Below are 19,892 nucleotides of genomic sequence, written 5' to 3'. Positions count from 1 at the left end.
GTGTGTGGTGTGTCATGGCTACTTCGTAAGTGAACAGATTGGTTTATTAATTAGCAAAGTTGAAGTGACTTATGAGCCATAAAATAAATAAACAGGAGGCCAAACGTTATATGATCTAAAGTTGAAATATTTCTTTATTGAACCCTTTTTCATATCTGTATTTTCAAAAAAATGAAATTAACAAAAATTTGAGTGTGAAATCATTCTTTTTGTTTAGCCCATAATTCTCTGGAACAAACTGCTTATGCAAACAGGAATTAATATACACTTATTAATGTTTAGCTAATAATATGCATTATTTATCCAGAAATAAATGTGTTGTTTTCTGCTTCTGAAAGTGAGTCTAAATAAGTGTGAACTCTGGAAGCATGTCATTTGTTATGTGTTTCCATGCTACCGATCATTAAACTTTATTTCTTTAAGTGACATGGTACAATGGTACATGAAGTCATGGAACAATGACTTCAACCTCAAACTGAATGCATGAAATACAAAGTAGAAAAGCTGCTATCCTATGTGAATTGTGGGCTTTGATCTAAACATGAGGGTTGTTGGTAGTACGTGGGGTGATAGCCAGATCCCTTGGTGTGCTGTAAGTGCTCTGAAGGCTGCCAGTTTCCCTAGGGAGAGAGAACGAGAGTCTGGGCGCCTCCACTAACGCTGATTGGTCGGAGCTAGTGCTGTGTAGGAAGCAACTGTATCATTCAAGAAAGCTTCACCCAGTCAATGCTAAAATAATCTGTCTTACAGCTCAGGGAGATGCATTCTGTCTGCTGAGATTTTCCTTGTTTGGCATAAAGGCAGAAGCAAACCAAGGCAATGTAGAGCTTGGTGGGCCTCTCTGGAGAGATCCCACAGTGGAATGCTAAGGCCTGCGCTGATTTATGAGATGCTGGATACATAGTTTAAGCTGGAATCCCAGAACAATATTTGTTTTTTAGATGAATAATTCACTCATTTTCCCAGCATGATTTTTTCTCATCTGAAGCACTGGCCTTTCAGATTAAGTAAATATAGTGTTTCAAAAGAATATAGACATGAATATTCATAAGAACCAAAACAGTGAATATAAATAAGAGCCTTTTGCATAACGTTTTTTATTTATTTTTACAAGTGAGTTACTTTTTCCTCTTTACTTCTTAGATGATATATTTCAAAGTAATTTCCCAGGACATTGTTCCTTCCACAAAGCCCAGGTATTTATTATGAGATGGAGATCATCTCTTTGTCAAATCTCTTCAAACAGTGACATTTTCCTAAGCATCCATAGAGCAGATCGCACTGCTACGTGGCATGACCAATTAGCCGCAGATTCAGCCAGCCCGGTGCCAGGAGCTTGATACAGCATTTGTCTAAACAAGTGGAGGAATGTCCAACAACAAAGAAAATGAGATAAGATTTCATATCCTGAAAGTATAAAGCTAGTTCATCCACACAAAGTGTGCAAACAATTCCTTGCTGTTTTCGTGCATAGGCCACGATTTAAAATTAAAAACCTTCCTATATGCAGATGGTGCATGATTGCGCCCTAGGCATAGAGACAGCAGTGTCCCTTTATTGCAGTTCCCTGGGGGTAAGGTGAAACAGCTGACAACAGGGGACACCGGAATGAGAAGAGAAAGGCACACAAGCTTGAGGGCTTCAGTTAGCGTTGCCCAGGTGACTAGCTGAGAAAAACCAGTATGCTGCTGTGCTCTTCAATTTACTGATGAGGGTAGAGATCCTCAAAGCCTTCTGACATCAGCGATTTCTGAGCCTTCAGGGGTTAACCTGCATTGCTGCCTTTTTGTTGGCTACCAAAGGCTGTCTCTGTTGTCTTTGAACATTGGGTCCATAATAATACTTGAAAATTCATAGCTGAGAATTAATAGGAGGAAAGCTAATACAGCCACAACAGAGATGGGTAAACTTATGGCACAGTGTACCTGCTGTGTGGTTACCACATGCCATCCTAGAGGGTGGGGTTCTGCTTGGGAAACTCTGGCTCGTGCTGTCTTGGTACATACACCCTGAGGACCAGGAAGGCATGAAGGGGAAGTGTAGCCATTTCTACAAAAATTTAAGATCAGAAAATAGAAAGTTATCTACTAGCTGAAAAAATTTAAATCATTAAAATAATAGATAAAATAAAAATACATTAAAAATAGGGGTGAGAGAGATGGTTCAATGATTAAGAGCACTGTCTGCTCTTCTGGAGGACCTGGGTTCAGTTTTTGATGCCCGCATGATGGCCAACAACAATCTATAACCCTAGTCCTAGATGTCATCCTCTAGCTGGGCGTTTTACACGTGGGATGCACAGACATTTGTGCAAGCAAGACACCCATACACGTAGAATGAATGAATAAATGAATATCTGTAGGACAAGCATTCTTTTCTCTTAATCACCCAACTAGACAAGGTAAGACATGGGCATTTTCTAATAAACAGTATTTTCTGGACTCTGACTTTGCTCCATGTCCCACCCACACCCACCCCTTAGGGAGGCTCAAATGCCAAGAGGGCTGGAGGAAATGCAGACGGACTCCTCTCAAGCTCCAGTTCACTGCTGTAATTCCACCAATCAGAGAAAGTCACACGGCCATGTCCAAAAGCAATAGGTAGGGTTTATCCTCCGATGGTGAAGCCAGGGCTGGAGAAAAAGACATTCTGCTTCCTCTTCCATTAGGAAACAGGAAAATCCAAGGAAAGTGGCCTTGTGTTCATACGGTGTCTTTTGGCCAAAGACCAACATTCAAAAGAAGTCTTTGAAGGTCTGCGTAGATACTGTAGGAAATGACCTTAGAATGAGGAAAGGATGTGCCCTTTTCAGAGGAAGCACTGATTTTAAACACTCTCACAGCGAGGATGGACACGGTGGCCTAATTTCAGACAAAAGACAGTCATTTGTTAATTATCTGTTGAAAGGCTTCAGATTTCTGCTTCAAAAAGTGGCTTCCGCAGACCTGACATTCATCGTGTTTGTACCCGGGAGTAAGGAGACAATGGGGGTGGGCTTGGAAGCCAGGTCAATCATGAATGAATTGATGTGCAACCATGAGGACCCCATCATGAGCACAAAACAGCAAGCCTGATATGACAGCATACACCCCCCCCCGTCATCTTAACCTCCACCAGGGAGACAGGGGAGAGGGTTCGCTGAGGCTTCCTGGCTAGATCACCTAGCCACACTGATATGCTCCAGGCTCCATTAGAGACCTAACTCAAAAACTAAAGTGGAGGAAGATAACCAGGCCATGGACCTCTGGTCACCACTTCATTCACATACATGTACGTATGTACCAACACATGTACATTAATAAGCTTGTACACACGTTTTCACACACACGCTAAGCGAACAACAATGAAAGGAATGAAGAAAAGGAGTTATGGAAAGTGAAGGGACTGACTTAGAGCCCTGGCTCTCGCTGAGGTAGTTCATGGGTCCTAAGAATCCTGGGGGAAGGAGAATTCGTCCCTCCCAGGCAAGAGCCCCTTTGTTGGCTGTGCAGTGAAGAGTGGTCAGCCTTGAAACAATATGCATACATACATACATGCCACCACCAAAAAAGGACTCAGTTATATATATGTGTGATTATATATGTATCATATTGATAAAGATTATCAGCTTGAGCATGAGGGGATGGGAGGAGCTTGGAGGAAGAAAGGGAGGAAGTGATGCAATTCTATTTAAATTAAAAACATATAAAAGGAAAATTTAAAAAGTTCAAGTAATGTATGTGTGCACATATGTATATAGTATACATATATATGGATATAAACATATTTCTTTATATACATAAGTAATATACATACATGCATACATATATATGGTAAGACTGAATTGGGGAAATCATTGCAGGACAAATTAGCATCTTAATCATGTAAATTTTGAGGACCAGTCTTTCCTTCTCTTCTTTTTAAAAGAAAGCGGCAGTGGTAGAAGCTAAGGACTAAACTATTTGCAGTATATGGATTTATTTGGGAACTGTATCAATTAAAACCCCTTTTAAAATCAACCGAAGATCAGAAACATTGTATCATGCAAGGTGTCAGTGGGACTCCTCTCAGTTCCTGGTTTCAGAGATTTCCGTCCATCACTGGTATTCCTTGGCTGGTAGTGAAGCAGTGCATTTTGGAGGGGGCTGTGAGGTGGGACAGGTGGACACCCTACAGTAGCAAAGAAGCAAAGAGACAGAGAAGGATCTCGGGTCCCCAAATTCCTTTCAATGGCACAGTCCAGTAACATAATCTCCTTCAACTCAGCCCCAACCACTGAAAGTCCCAGCAGCCTCCAGTGATGTCACAGACTTTGGATTAAGTCTTTAAATACACGAGTCTTTTGAGGGATGTTCACACGCCAGACTACAGCACCGTCATGGACGTTGGAATGTTGGATTGGGTTTAAAGTGAATCCTAACCCAGCAAAGGAGAGTGTGAAGGTGGGGCTGCACACTTCTCTAGCCCAGGATGTTATCCCATCACTGACAGTAGCGTAGTTGAAACCGTGAATGGTGGGAGAGAAACTGGGGACCACACACTTAGGTAGATATCCAGACCCAAGCCAGGCTGCCTCTCTTTGGCTTCTATTGTATTAAGCTTTTTAAAAATGCACGATCTGCCTCCTACCTGTTTCAAATTAAAAAGGCACAGAGGAATCGCATTGTTCTACATTTGGTCCTATCGTCAAGTCTCTCTAATACTGCATAGTGTTTGAAAGAGGATAATGAAGGCCACCCTGTGATTCATGATCTCATCATTACCATTTCAAAGCCCGGGGTATCTGTCAAAAGGGATAATGTGTGCAGTTGATTCATAATATAGCATTCAAGGTACTCTTTTCACATCCTAGGGGTGTTCAGAAGAATTTTGGTTGGAAGTATGGAGGAAATAGAACCTCTTCTACTACTCCAGTCATCAGTATGTCTTAGGTTTTTGTTTTGAGTTACTGTTCTAAAGGAAGTTTTGTATACATTAATGTGACTGTGGCAAGAGACAGCATGGGGACTACTGAAAGATTAAAATAGAATGATCCATAATTCAACCTTCCCAGGCTGCGTACATGCGAAGAGCAAGCAGCCTCCCCTTTTCAGAATGTTAACGAAGGCAGATCCTCTCGAACTTCCATCAGTGATGGAGTAGATAAAGAATATGCCAGTTTAAAAGAATCTGTCTGTGGTGATTCATGCCTATAATTCTAGCACTCAGGAAGCTGAGGCCGAGGAATTGTCTAGTGCTCAAGGTCATCCTATGTGATGTAATGAGTTATCAGACACCCTACGCTACAGAGGAAGAGTCTGTCTTAGAAGGAAAATGTGATACGTTGGAGTAACAGCTTAAGAAAAGAAGAAAGCCCTATCATTTAGGACAAGACAGACGAGCATTGGGAATGTTGTGTGAAGGGAAATTAGTCAGGCATAAAAGAGGAAGTAGCACCTGATCTCACATTGCACAGCCTAAAAAGCTAAACTCCTACCAGAAACGAGCTAGCAGTGCCAAAGCCGTGCCATGCGAGAAGCTGCTTCGTAGCTGCTGTAGTGAGGGCTGTGGTGTACCAGGGGTATAAAGATAAATACTGAAAAGGTGGTTTGAGATTACAGTCATTTAACTGAAGCAGGTGCTCCCCTAGCACTTACCACTTCTCCAGCTTTGGCTTCTCGGTCAGGCATATAGGACCATGCATGAGTTTTTCTCTGAGGAGGCAGGCCTTAAATCCTGTAAGATAGGAGCCACAGATTTTTTATAGGGCCTAAGGTGATTGATAGATTGAACTATGGACAGCTTCAGAAGTGGCATTATTGCGAGGTGGTGAACAATAGGAAGTGGACTTTCTTGAAACAAGTGAGACAAGAAGGGAATGCTTTGGGATTGGATGGTGGCCTGGGCCTCTGACTGTCCCTCTCCCCTGACTCTCCAGTCTTGCAGCTGTGACGCGAATCTTCTGCTCCCACACAATGCACTGATGCCCATAACATATATTGAGCTTCCTCCCTCAAGCTGTTTATGTCAAATATTCAATCATAGACATGATAAAAATTAACTAATGCAGCTATTCTGTCTCTGATATTAATAGAAGTCATTATAACATTTCATAATTTCTGTGTTAATTTACATTCCCAGCATCCCAGCAACCATATACCATGTTCCCGTCTCCTTCATCCTGGAGAGTACTTGCTGCCTTCTGTCTTTTGGTAATGACCATGAAATATAAGATAGTATCTCCATACACTTTTAATCCCTATTTCCCTCATATACATGTGTATGTGTGTATAAAACTTGGTTTGGATATTTCTACCTTTACTTTGGGGGAAATTTGCTATTTTTTCATTTATAGTTAGAATTTCCAGCAACAATGAGATACAATGCTATACCCTCACATTTTACTTAGAATAGTATAATTGCTATAGTTTGGGCCCAACACTTGTCTCTTTAAAAATTTGGAAACTGGAAGGCTGGATAGAGAGCTAAGCAGTTAAGAGCACTGACTGCTTCTGCAGAGGACCTGTCTTTGATGCCTGGCATCTACATGGTAACTCACAGCCATCCCTAATTCCAGTTCCAGGTATGGCATTGGAGCAGCAACTGAGACCTCATATCTCAATCCATAAGTAGGAGTCAGAGAGCACTAACTCAGAATGGTATAGATTTTTGAAACCTCCAAGTCTATGCCTAGTGAGACACCTCCTCCAACAAGACCACACCTCCTAATCCTTCCCAAACAGTTCCACCAGCTGAGGACCAAGAGTATGAATTTATGAGCCTGTGCTGCTCATTCTCATTCATACCACCATAGGATCCAATACCCTCGTCTAGCTTCTTAGGGCACCAGACATGCATGTGGTACACATATATACATATACACAAAACACTTATATACATAAAATAAATAAATGAAAAAAAGCAAATCAAGAAACTAACATACTATGGTATTTCTAATTTCTCAGAGGATATTTGAATAAAGTATCATTTCAGTAACTCTGTTTTCTGGTTATAAAAAGTCAAAATGGGATTTTTTTCCTATAGCTTTATTTCCATAACAGAAATATAAGCCTTTCTTTGGTGACATTCCTCTTGAGAACCCCATTCCACTCACAACTGTTCTTGCCTACAGTGTGGATTAGTGGGTTCGTAAAACATAGAAAAGAGTGGAAGGTCGGCAAAACTTCAGTAGGAGTTGCATTCCCTGTGTGCAGGGGCTGCTCGCTCTTTAGTATCTGCTGCTGCCTGCCATGGGCATCTGGCCAGTGTCTGTCCAATAGAGAGTTGGGTTTTTCCATGTAATTGATCCATTAAATAGAAAACTTTGAATTCAGAAATTAACATATTTACAGTTAATGGTGACGCCAATTGGACTGACGAGGACAGTGGAATTGCAGAGGTGCTCCAGGGACAGGTGAGCTTGTGTCACACTGGCATGGACAGTAGACCTTTGGTGAGGACAGCAACTTATGTAGCAACTACTATGTCATGTGCAGCCCTTGACTCTGCAGCCTTGGTCTGAGTAAATCCAGCCCTTGCTCATCAAGGTCATTATCCTTCACTCTGTGGGACAGCATCACTAGATAAATAAAACAGTAAGCATAAGTAAAGTTGGTGAAGAGGACTAGGGGCATGGAAGGCAAGGACTTGTCATGCAGAGTTCCTTGGGTAAGCCAGAGGAGGACATTGTCCAAGGAGGAAAAGCCTTAAAGGATCTTTACACTCAGAAGCACAGACCTTGCCGTATTATCCGGACAAGAGAAAATAGAATGTTGAAGCAAGGTAGACCAGGGAACACATGCTAATATCAGATCATGGGCACTTGTCTAGCTGGGGAAGATCAGCACTAAGGGAACGTGTCCTATAAATGCCAGTGCACTTATTACTATAGACTGCTTTGAACTAGTAAAAGTGATAAGTTCACATCTGTAGACTTGTGCCACAAAGAATACTTAAGTTTTAAAAAGCGAACTGGTCAGTAATGTATGCAGAAATAATCCACTTTTGTAGACATCACATTAACAAGGCAGAACGGGGATACCTTTCCTTGGTACAGTTGGGGTTAGCTGAGCCATGCATATTGGCTTGGGGGCTACGCACTACAGGCATGAAACGACTGCTCACATAACTAGCGGTTACGTGGATCACCTGAGATCTTCTACCCTCACTTCCTGATATATGTCTTATTCCATGACTGTCAGGGAGAAAAGGGACCATAGCAATTTATGCAGTGTGTGTGTGTGTGTGTGTGTGTGTGTGTGTGTGTGTGTGTGTGTTTTCGACTAGTGTAGAGAAGCTACGCTAGTTATGTTTATGCTTCCTAGATAGTCGTGGAGCCTCCCCTAACTGAGCAGACATGTTTGTAGGAAGTTGAAATGTGAAACTGATACAAATAATGGAGGATCCACTCTGCTGTCCTTGTTCAGATGGCCAGTGGGTTATCTAAACTACATTCTTGCCAAGTGGAAAGGCATGAGGTGGTGTCATGGATGTAGGGCAGAGTAATAGCCACCAGGAGTGGAGTATGGGGAAGTCCTCAGCCAGAAGGCAGCATGACTAAGATAAGCTTTGGTGGTGCATGCCGGAGAGATTGGAGACTGGTCCGTCACCAGACGAAGGGAGTTGGCTGCAAGTGGAGCGGGTTAGTGAGGCCGAGAAAAGCTCTGAGGTCTAGAAAGTGGCAGTGTTCAAGGGTCAAGTGGATGTATAGGAAGATGTGTGTGTCTTGCAGAGGCTTGGTGAGGATGCGTGCTTGTGACTGCTTTACGGACGTGAACATGACTGCTGCAGATACTGTGTTTCTGGTAGTTCCAGTAGTCCTCAGAACAATGGCCTTGCTTTTATTTTCAGTCTCTTGTCACACACAAGAGAGAAGAGCACAGCTTGGAGGAATCTTATGTCCCCATGGTAACATGGAAACTCTAGAGATTGCAAGAGAAGTTTCTGGGAGTTATTTTACCCACATGTTCTTTAGATGTGCCAGATTCACTTAAGTTGTACATATGGTGCTCCTTGAAGTTGGGTGAGAAAACAGACCTAACACCATGAGGACCCTCTGAGATTAATAATATGTCAAGACAATTCCTCCAGAAGACCTGAACTTGACTTTCAAGGGCCAAGTCGTGCTGGTGGATGCTGCACAGGCATCCCTGCCTGGGCTCCTGAAGCACCATCACTGGAGCTCTGACCTTAATCTGATGCAATGGCTTGCCTCAGCTTTGGGAACTCAGCTGTGGTAGGCTGGCCCTCAGCAGATGCTGGCCAAGGTCATTAGTGAGCCCTGACACTTGGCGCATGTTCTGCCATCAAGAAGATATCACGACGGAACCAGTCCCTTTCTGTCTGGGCAGCTCATTGTTCACTGCATGGAGTGCTCCTAAGAGCAGCCCTGGGTCTCTCCCACACTATGTATCTTCATAGGTAAATTACCTGAGATCATGTTTGTTGTACAGAACAGGAAAACCAGAGCGAGCGTGTGTCTTGCTGACTTCTAATGCTTTGCTGGAAAACAACTCCATAGTCTTTTATTTTGAAGAGGCAAAAAGGAAAAAAAAAAAGCCATACTTGCTAGGGAAAGTATGGCTATGTTAATCTGCTCACCCACATTTTTTATCCTGACAGCCCATATAAATATAGCCTGAAGGGGAGGAAGCGGGGGCTTGAAGCAGATGGCCTACACTAAACTCGGGCTTCCTGAGGACTTCTGGTCACTTTGCCCACCCACGGTGGCTTTCTCTTTGGCTGTCGTTCCACAGTGACAAAGCTTGTAGCAAACAGAGAAGACGGTTTAGGGGCCATTTCATTGTCTCCGCAGAGTGGGGCTGGGTGGGAAGGATGGCCCTTCTCTCAGCCGTGAAGATAGCTGGCATGCATGACAGACTCATCCACTCGGTTGTAATGGCTCAGAACTATGATGGGGCCACCTCTCCTCCCATCAGAGGAGCTTCTGCATGTTTGTGGAATGAATGGATGTCCTGTTTAGGATGCCCTGAAGAAAATGAAAGGATGAGTTTTAGGAATTCGTGTTGATTTTTAGGCTGTGAACCTCCCGTTTTCTGTGTGCACCTCAACTGTGATGGTAAAACACAGACAGGAGGCAACACACCATCCTGGAACCATGGCGTAGAGGCACACAAGACCCTTAAGTTACACGTGTGCCGCAGAATGGGCAAGAACTGGCCTCCTCGGGGCTGCACTGTGTGTAGGGAACAGAACCTGATATTCATGTCACATTTGGGAACTCAGAAGATTTGCACCAGGGCAGCTGTGGTGATCTATCCATGTCTATCCAGTGACTCAGCTTCTGTGTCCTCTTCAGATGGCACAGGATACTGCAGTCACATGCGTCTCTCTTCCCTGAGGTTCGTGACCTTGTGCTCTTCAGTATCTCTTGCTGTAGATGTCCCTGATGTTTCTCTTTGATGTTCTTCCATCTCTGGCTCTTTTGCAATGAAAATGTTCTTGTTTTATTACCTAGTAAGCATTTTGATTTCTATTCTAAAAGTTTCTCTAAGTGGTTTCATATCGATTGTTTTTATAAAGGTCAAATTCATAAAATATAAGTTAGCCATTTTAAAATGGAGAATGTGGTGGCATTCAGTGCCTTCCCAGTATTGGGCAGTGGATGTCTCTGCCCAATGCAAAAGCCTTTTCTCTCACCAACAAAGTAGTCTACACTTGTTAGAACATCACTACACTTCTTCTGTCCCACAGGCTTGCTTACAGACCAAGCCAACTGGATTACTAAGGATTTCCTTATCTTGCATAGTTTATATAAATGGAATCATGTGATACAGAGTCTTTGAGGTTCATCCACACTGAATCATGTGTCAAGACTTTAATCCATGCTATTCCTAAATCACATTCTGGTGTGTGGGTTTGACAGGTGATACCCTGGGTATCATGGCTGGGTATCCATGTCCCCACCTTTTAATTGATATGCAAATTCCATGGTGTGTGTGTGTGTGTGTCTGTGTGTGTGTGTGTATGTGTGTGTGCGTGTGTACTTCGCTTTGTAACTGCTTTCTGCATATTGAGGAGTGAAACAGGATGGGATGGTATTTCTGTATCTAACCGCTTTGCCAGGAAGAACCAAAGCCCCACAGCAGCCGAAGCATCTTCATCCTTGCCCTGTGTGTCTAACTTTGCTGTCTCTAAAGCAGCGATGCCCAGCCCCAGTGGTGACTTGACTCTTTCACACAGTGTCCTTAAACTCGCCTTGTGTCTGCAGTATTTCCTTACTAAAATTTGAAGTCCCACACAAGAAATCTTTTTCTCCCATCATGATGGCTGGTTATCTTTTTTCTTTTTCCCTTTTTAAAAATTTTATACGTTTTATTATATTTTAAAAGAATATTTTAATATTATTTTACAGACCAATCCCAGTTCCCTGTCCCTCCCATCCTCCGCTGCCCCATCTTCTTCTCACCCCACCACTATCCACTCTTCAGAGAAGGTGAGGCCTCCCATGGGGACTCAACAAAATCTGTCACATCACTTGTGGCAAGACCAAGGTCCTCCCCCTTGTATCTAGACAGAGTAAGGTAACCCTCCATTGGAAATGGGCTCCAAAGAGCCAGTTCATGCACTGGGAATAGTGGAGAGGGTACCTAAAAAGCCCTTCCGCTGTAATCAGATGGATGGCTACCTTAACTGTCATCTTTTTCTTCCTTGTATGCATGCATATGCATTCCTGTGTGCCGGCCATGGTGAATATGAAGGCAGAGAATAACCTCGGGCCTTTGTTCTCACCTTCTGCCTTGACACAGTCTCTTGTTTGTCTCCACTCCCCATGCCAGGCTAGTTGACCTGTAGGCTTCGAGGTGTCTTCCGGTGTCCACTTCCTGTCTCAGCGTAGGACTGTGTGACCACCACATCCTGGTTTGCATGGTTCCTGGGACTTGATCTCGGGTCCTCACGCTTCCATGGCAAGTGTTTTACCTAGTAGGCTAGACTGAGTTCATCTCTGTACTCGGTGAGTTTGTGACATTGTTCCTCAAGTGAGAATGTTTGTTTTCTGCCTGCTTAAACAGTGAGAGAATGGGAATTTTCTGACACTTCTGTTTTCCTTCCCTCTATAGGTGTCCTTCTTCCTCTTTATCATCTTCGTGGTATACACCATGCTTCCCTTCAACATGCGAGATGCCATCATCGCCAGCGTCCTCACCTCCTCATCTCACACCGTCGTGCTGAGCGTCTACCTGTCGGCAACCCCAGGGGCCAAGGAGCACCTGTCCTGGCAGGTGAGTGCCCTTCCTGATAGGAAGCAGTGGCCTTTCACAGCCCTTCTCAGCAGCCGTGGGAGACGCCAGGTGACCTCAAGGTATCCTTGTTGTGTGCTCTCCAGCAGCTGCTCCTTGTCTGCTCCTTGACATGGTCTGCAAGGGCCGCTCAGCCCTGTCCTCCTCCACTGTTGGGGTCAATTGTCACTTAGACATTAGCAGCAATGAAACTAATGTTCAGAGGATAATTGGGGATGGAAGCACCACTTTGCTGATTTCTGAGTGGTGATAGGATTTTGGAGACAAAGGAATACATTAAAATCCTACTATATGTTACAATTTCAGGACACTTACTTTTAGAATAAAATATCATGTGATTAGAAGCATGAATCTCCCCAACCTGTCTCTTTACAGAGTACAAGAAACATTTGAGTTTCTCAGTCTTCTGGAAGACCCATGAGCATTAAAAAGCAGTTCTTTAAAACGCTATAGCAGCAAATTTGTGCATTCCTAATAAGTGGCATTTCAAGAAGCCATTCTATTTAATTAGTTAAAAGCATTTTAAAAGCTATTTGGTTTCCTATTATGTGTATTCATAAACATGAGATTCAGTGATTTGGAGTCATTCCTAACAGTGTCTTTTTTTTAACCTGAAAAATATATGCTTTTATTTTCCTGTTTGGGGGAAGTCACAACCGATATGTCCGCAGCATAAAATATACTAATCAATCCAGTTTTCAGGGATGGTGAGCACTGTGCCAGCAGAAAGGGTGTTTTAATTTTTGCTTGTGATGAAATTGAACCAAAGCCATGGAATGCTAAGTAAGTCTTCTAACTCTGAGCTGCATACTGACTATGAAGAGGGGGTTTTCCATATGGCTAACCTGACCTCTGCAGTGAGAGAAACCAGGTGTTCATGTGCTGGAAGCGGATGGCTTTCTTCCTGGTAGCCAGGAAGCAGAGAGATGGCAAGGAAGGTTCTGGGAACAAAACACGTCTTCAAAGGCATGCCCTCATGCCCTCAGTGACTGGCTTCCTCTGAGAAGTCACACCCCCTGGCAGCCTTTCACCCATGAACCCATCAAGGGTTAATCCCTTCATGAAGTTAGAGCTCTCTTTTTGTCCCTTTACCTATGCTCAGCTGTTTAGGAATCAGCCTTCAACACAAGACCATTTGAGGTCATTAGGAAATTCAAGGCATCATAGCACCCTCTGTTTGCACCGAGAGCAGAGGCAATATTCTCTAACTACGCTGTGTTCTGGGTCTGCACCTTCTGAGACACAGAGGCCAGCCAGCATTTACGCAAAGGAATGACTGAAGGTGAAGTTTATTACTGCAGAGTGATTAGTTGGTAAATAAAGACCACAAACATTCGAGCTGCACACTGAGCTGATATGCAAACGCATTGTGCAATGATTATTTAGTAGACCAGGTCGCATACTTATCCCTATGCGTGGTGTGTGTGACAGGTAACCTGGTTCCTCGTATTACCTGTGCCCTTTGACTCTCAGCTTCCCACTTCTCCCAAGTCCCAACTCTGTGAAACTCCCATGCCGTTCAAGGGGAAGATGATCCCACTGTAGACTGAGAGGGTTCCAGAAACTTCCATGTGCAGGCTCCACCCGGCGCTGGTTCCCCAGTTCTGCATTGCCTTGTGCCATCTGCACCTTGTGGGTGATGCCCCCTTTCTTCACCAACAGTAGTACCATGTTTACTGCTGGCACCTGGAGCTCCGCCTCCTGTGTGGGTAGCTGTGTGCAGTAGTGGGTGCAGATACAGAATCTGCTCTGCCCACTTATGTTCCGAGCACAGCTGTGAAAAGCTGCCCTCCCTCCAGCAGTGGGTCCCTTAGGTGTTTCATGGTTGTGGCAGCTGTGCAGTGGGGGTCTGCACTGGATACATACCGGCACATTGTACCTATCTTCCTGCTTCCTTTTGAAGAAATGAAGTATTACTCTCAGGATTTAAGACCTTAATAGCTGTCATAAAAATCAAACAGAATTATAAAAATAGGAAAAGTCAATGCTTCACAAAGAAATGTATGTGTGTTCTAGGCCATTTTATATTGTATTGAATTGTTTTTGATGAATTGTTATCTGTGTTAGTGAAAGGAATCAGAAAAAGATTATTATGATTTTTTTAAAACTTTTTCCCCCAAAACTAATAGGAAAATATGATGGCTGTCAGCCAGAGGTAAGATAATTATAGAACTATATAAATGATTTTAATATTACTTAATGCTCTAGTGTTTCATATAAAGATAACATTGGAACGAGAAGAAGAATTTGCGATCCACTTCTGATGTCATCAATAATTCTTTAATTGCAAGAACCAAAAGGGTAGAATACAGTGATGGGTTTAAAAAAGACACAGTGTAGTAACTGTTATTAAAAAGAGTGATTCGTATTCGTATGTAAACAAGTATGAAGCAATGAGCTTTATGACTCTTGACCACTGCTGAGAATAAAACCTAAAAAAATACCACTGGTATTTTGATTCACAATGCTTATGATAAGTATTGCCCAGGAGAAAATCTGCCTAGCCTATGTCCATCCTAAGAATGTTTTATTAAGGTGCATCTATGGCATGGGGTCTCTGCTGAGATCATGTCTTACTTGTCTGTTAAGTGAAATACTGACTGAAGGGCAATTCACTCCTCTCCAGTGCTGCACATCAGAGTTTAATGTTCTTGGGAAATTCATTTAGCCACCATATGTCTCAAAACATTCTCCTCCCATGATAGAGGAAATTTAGTTAATGATGGATATTTATAGAGACTCCTCTCTAACACAGGAGAAATTTGAAGTATTGCCCTTCAATGCATGTGATAACTTTTATTTTGAAGTAATTACAGACTTATCAGTAAGTCACCAGTTCAATACAGAGAATTACTTTCTCCTGAAAGTACTTAAAGGCAAGTGACTGATCCATTAACCAATATGATGCCCCACCATCCCAGTGTTTTCCCCGCAGTTCCAATCTCTTATAGAAGCATAATGCATCTGTCCGTGTCTGAACGTCCGTGCCACTCGTCCGTTACTCTTACAGGATTGCCCCGCCTACTCCACGGCAATATGCTATTTATCCTCCACACTTCCGTCCAAAGCCTTTCTTGCTCTCTCTCTGGTGCCCGTGGTAGCCACGCTCTTGACGATTACAGGCCCACTGAAAGTGAGATGTCTTTTAACTTGAGTTTGCTGTCTCCTGGAGAACAGGTTCAGGTCTCCATCTTTGTTAAGAATCAAGACCTCAGACCCTGGAGTTGTAGAAGGGGTGATGAGCTCTACTTAGTCTGAATCCACTGGCCTTGATGGCTGTGAAATTGCTACCCGCATCTTTGTTGATGATACTTACTTTGTAGAAAGGAACTTCAAGGTTAGGCATACAGCCTGTCTTTCAGCTTTTGAGTTCTTTTATTATTTACATACACCTGGTGCTGTATTTCCTATTTTATTTTGTATGTGTTAAACCTTGTGTGTCACAAGAGCATCTCCGGGGACCCCCACCAAACTGACTTTAGCCTTCTGGTTACATCCTCCTCTTTTTGGAACTTTCTTTCTTACAGAATAGGAGGTTTCAGGTTCGACTTGTTTTGCCCTGGCTACCCCTAAAAGTAAGGATCTCTGCTTCTTTACACATTTATTTACTCGTTAACTTATTTTATTTACCAAGGCAGGGTTTAATGTAGTCTAGGTTGGCCTTGAACTCTTTATTGCTGAGAGTGACCTTGAATTTCTGATCCCCTTACCTTTGCTCCCTAAGTGTTGGGATTGGTGGTATGCACCACATGAAACCAGCCTTGACTGCATGTTTAGTCAGCACTCTGCCAACCAGGCTGTACACCCTCTGTCCTCTGCTTCTGTGCAGTGGAGAAGGTTTAGAGGTAACATCTGTGCACTGGGTATTTTTTGGATTTTGTTTGTTTTTGCTATCAGCTGTCGTCCTAACAGTGTGGGGCCCATATATTGGCAACTGTATTGGTTGTTATACATACTTGTATCAGATGATTTTTCTATTGTTGTAATAAAATACCTTGAGGAAATTAACTTAGAGGAGGAAAGGGTTTCTTGGGCTTAGCATCCTTAGGAACACATGGTCCATCGTGGTGGGAAAGACACAGAAGTGGGAGCATGATGCCTGCTTGGCAGTCAGGGGACGGATGCTCATATTTCATCAGCACATGTAGCACAATTAATAAAAACCCAGGTTCAACCTGAAGGTCAGAAAAGCAAGACAGTCAGCCACTGGCTCTTACCGCAATCTGAAATGGTGATCCTGCCTCCAGGAGTCTCAGAATGAGATTGAGTGAGGGCTGTCTCCTCCTGTCTTATATTCCTCTCTAGTGCTGGGATTAAAGGTGTGTGTCCCCACTGCCTGGTCTGTAAGGCTGATCAGTGCAGCTGTTTTACTCTGGGAACTTCAGGCAAGCTTTATTTGTTAAAATACAAATGAAATATCACTACAAGCACACGTGCATGTTTTTTTGATCAACAGCTGCAAAAAAATAACTTCTATGATTCTTAATCTCCTTGTAAAACTAAGGCTCCCATATCAGATATCATGGTGTCTTCCCATCATGCCCAACTTCTCTGTAATCCTGTCTGCTCTCCGGGATCTGAGGATCCATCCATGTGTGGCTGCCACTATGACTGCCTTACCTAGGAGAGAAGCAAAAGAGTGAACAGAAGAGATGGGACAAAGAATAACCAAATTTTGAGTTGCATCATTGTAGAGAGGAAGAGTAAAGGAAATGTAGTTGGGAAGGCAAGATGAGACACACACATCCCTCCCCCATTGTGCTGGCTGCATCCTGCCTGAGCCGGAGGTATGGATAGTTAGGTAGCCATGGGAGGAGAAGGGAAGACTGGATGGAGTCCTGCCTCACAGGCAAAGACAGTGGTCCAGGGTCAGTAGGCTCGGGCCAGCCTGAAGCTTGTGCTGGTGAACACTTTTACATCTTAAATATGTATCTTGCTCAGTTCCCATCTTCCTCACTTGCAGATGTCCTCATCACTGTTTTCGTGATGCCTAGCCACCTTCTAGAAATGTTGAGGCATTCCGACACTGTGCACCACGACTGCATTTTATATCTGAATTCCAGTCAGTCTTGCATCTCTATATCGTTGGTAGTCACAGCACGTTCTGAATTTTCATTTCATATATCGTTCCTTTTCCCCCAGGAAAGGGGGGATTTGAATATAGATTTATTTAAGCAATTCAGTTATATAAGAATCCAAATTTATGAAAGAAGATGGACTAAGGACTGCTTATTGGTTTTCTAGCAGGATTACTCAGATGTCAGGGAAATTGGTACAGGATTCTTTGACGCTGTGACAGGTTTATTATATCTAAGTGTGAGACACGTGGAGCATGTTCATTGTACCTAATGTAGAATAGTCTATGGTGAGTTTGTAATCAACGGCGATGTAGGTTTGTTATGTAACTGAGATGAAGTGTAATCAGGAAGTGTATATGGGAGTCTGGAATTAAATTGCATTTGGGGTCTAATCTGAGAAGCTCAAAGGAAGAACAGCAGATTACCAGCTGCCCAGTTTCTGGTGTGGAAGGGACTAATTGCTAAGAATTTGGATGGCTGTCCTGCTATTTGTTTTCAGAGAAGAACTGAATATTATTATTTTCCCCCAATTAAAAAAATCATTCTTTATATCACAAAGCTATGGATTAAGTAAAACTCATATTTTGTTTTAGTAAAATATTGTTTGCCGCTTATGTGTTTGAAACCCATTTCAGTTTGGAAGGAAGGGGGATTGGGATGGGGGAAAAGGAAAAATAGGTGTGTCACATGACTGAACTTGAGGTCAAATGTGAAAGCATCCATGCTCTTCTTTCCCTCCCCACCCTCCCCACTCAGCCCTCACACCACCTGATCTGACTGCAGAGAATTCTCGCCTTGGGCACAGGGGAAAAAGAACAAGTAAGCAGCATTAATGCTGGCTTCAGGATGTAAAATCACACTAAAAATATTTGGCTGTTTCAAGTTCGCAGTTAGCAGCCTGTCTGTCTTAGAGTGATGTCTAGGTTTGTTCTGTGGCCTTTATGAGTCAGGTGTGTGTGTGTGTGTGTATGTGTGTGTGTGTGTGTGTGTGTGTGTGTATGTGTGTGTGTGTGTGTGTGTGTTGGGAGGTATTGAACAGAAGTAGAGGACAGGAATCTATCAGAGCACAGATCTGTTCTGAAAAATTTGATAAAGGATACATTATAAGAGGGATTCCCTAAAAATGAAGAAGGATTGAAATATGTGAACCATGTCTATCCTCCTTTTGGTTTTCTCATGTAAACTGTGTGACTTCCGTCCTTCAAAGGGGGTCATTCTCTGCACACACGTCCCACTGTGACAGATTTATCAAAGCTCACTCTACAACTTTTGCTGGCATTTTATTTGAGAGGTCGAGAGTGATCTTCCTCCTATCTTCACTAATTTGTGTGCCTTTGGTTCTACACTTATAAATCCCGGCCGCTCTGAGAATTACAAATGTTTGCTTCTAAGGGAGGAAGGTGGTTTGTGATGGACACTGACCCATGACATTCATTAAATCACACACAAGGTAAGGAGAAGATGAACACTACCATTGAGGGGTTGGGAGGGGTCACCGATGGCCCCTCCCCTGTGTACCTGCCCACAGGAGGAAGCCCCTGCTATGTGTAGCTATAATTTGTCCTCTGTCAGAAGGTTGCGGTTTTCCTGAGGTGTCCCTCTCAAGAGAAAAAGACACGTTGTGATGAACAAATGGCTGAGAATAGATACAACAGGACTCTGGGGTGTAGTTCAAGAAAGACATACTTGTGGCTGGGCCTAATGATCTACAAAATGGGAATAATTATCCTGGCATGATGATGGCCTTTGTCCCTGACTGGTCATGTTGTAGGGATGCATTCACCCCATTTTGTTCAGTGCAAGACAGGGTGGACAGCCCAGAGAAATCATTCCAGGGGCTGCAGAATTGATAAAATGAAGAAATAAATGAAAAGGACTTAACTGGGTCAGGCACGTAGCACTCTGAGCATCGAGCATTCGTAATAACTGCTTGGTGGCAGATGCACGACATTCCCAATACATTTTCAGAGTGCAGCAACCTCCCCAGGCTGGTGACAGAGGGAGAAACATGTTTCCTGTTAGCTCAGAAGTCACCAGAGCATGAGAACACTGGTCCTCCACTTCACATCTCCTAAGAGATGAGAGACCTTAGTGGACAGACTCAAGGCTCAGACTCACCATTATGGAAACTCCAAAGCTCATTATCATTGTGATGTAGCAAGGAGCACGGGGAGGTGGGCGGTAGCTTCTCGGTATCAGGAAGGATCTGGGTTTGGATCTCACTTCTGCCTTACAGCTGTGTGTGGTAGACACAGAGGTGATACTCCCAGTTTCTCCCACAGACAATCTGGGCTGGCAGCACTTGAAGATGCTGTTAGATGCTGACTTTGAGCTGTTATCCCTATAGGACTGTCTAATGCCTACAGAGACCTGCCTGCCCAGGACCATATGACTCTTGTAAGGTGGCCCATCTCGTGGAATGACCATGTCCAGGATATATATCCATTCAGTGCTGCCCCGTGATATGTTGCTCCAGCCTCAGATCATTCATGGGTTTTTTTGTTTTTTGTTTTTTTTTTTTTTCCCCAAAGCACGAACTACCGTTCAAATTCTCCCTCCACCCAGTTCCACTCCCTTTCCTCCCTTTGGGTCTTGG

At 43.3% G+C, this 19,892-nt stretch overlaps 1 protein-coding gene across 1 annotated transcript in view; it reads left to right on the top strand.

Annotated features, from left to right (window-relative positions):
* Adcy2 (adenylate cyclase 2) overlaps positions 1-19,892 on the top strand; it is a 333,563-nt gene that overhangs the window by 83,913 nt on the left and 229,758 nt on the right. Inside the window, exon 3 of the mRNA XM_041632131.1 lies at positions 12,039-12,200. Coding sequence (XP_041488065.1) covers positions 12,039-12,200 — 162 coding nt within the window. The remainder of the gene's footprint in view (positions 1-12,038; positions 12,201-19,892) is intronic.

The sequence above is a fragment of the Microtus oregoni genome, unplaced genomic scaffold, assembly GCF_018167655.1.
Source record: "Microtus oregoni isolate MIOR12 unplaced genomic scaffold, Mior012 000040F_ref0000088, whole genome shotgun sequence".
Taxonomy (NCBI): Eukaryota; Metazoa; Chordata; class Mammalia; order Rodentia; family Cricetidae; genus Microtus; species Microtus oregoni.
Note: the sequence above shows the minus strand (reverse complement) of the source record. Positions and strands in the feature narration are given on the sequence as shown.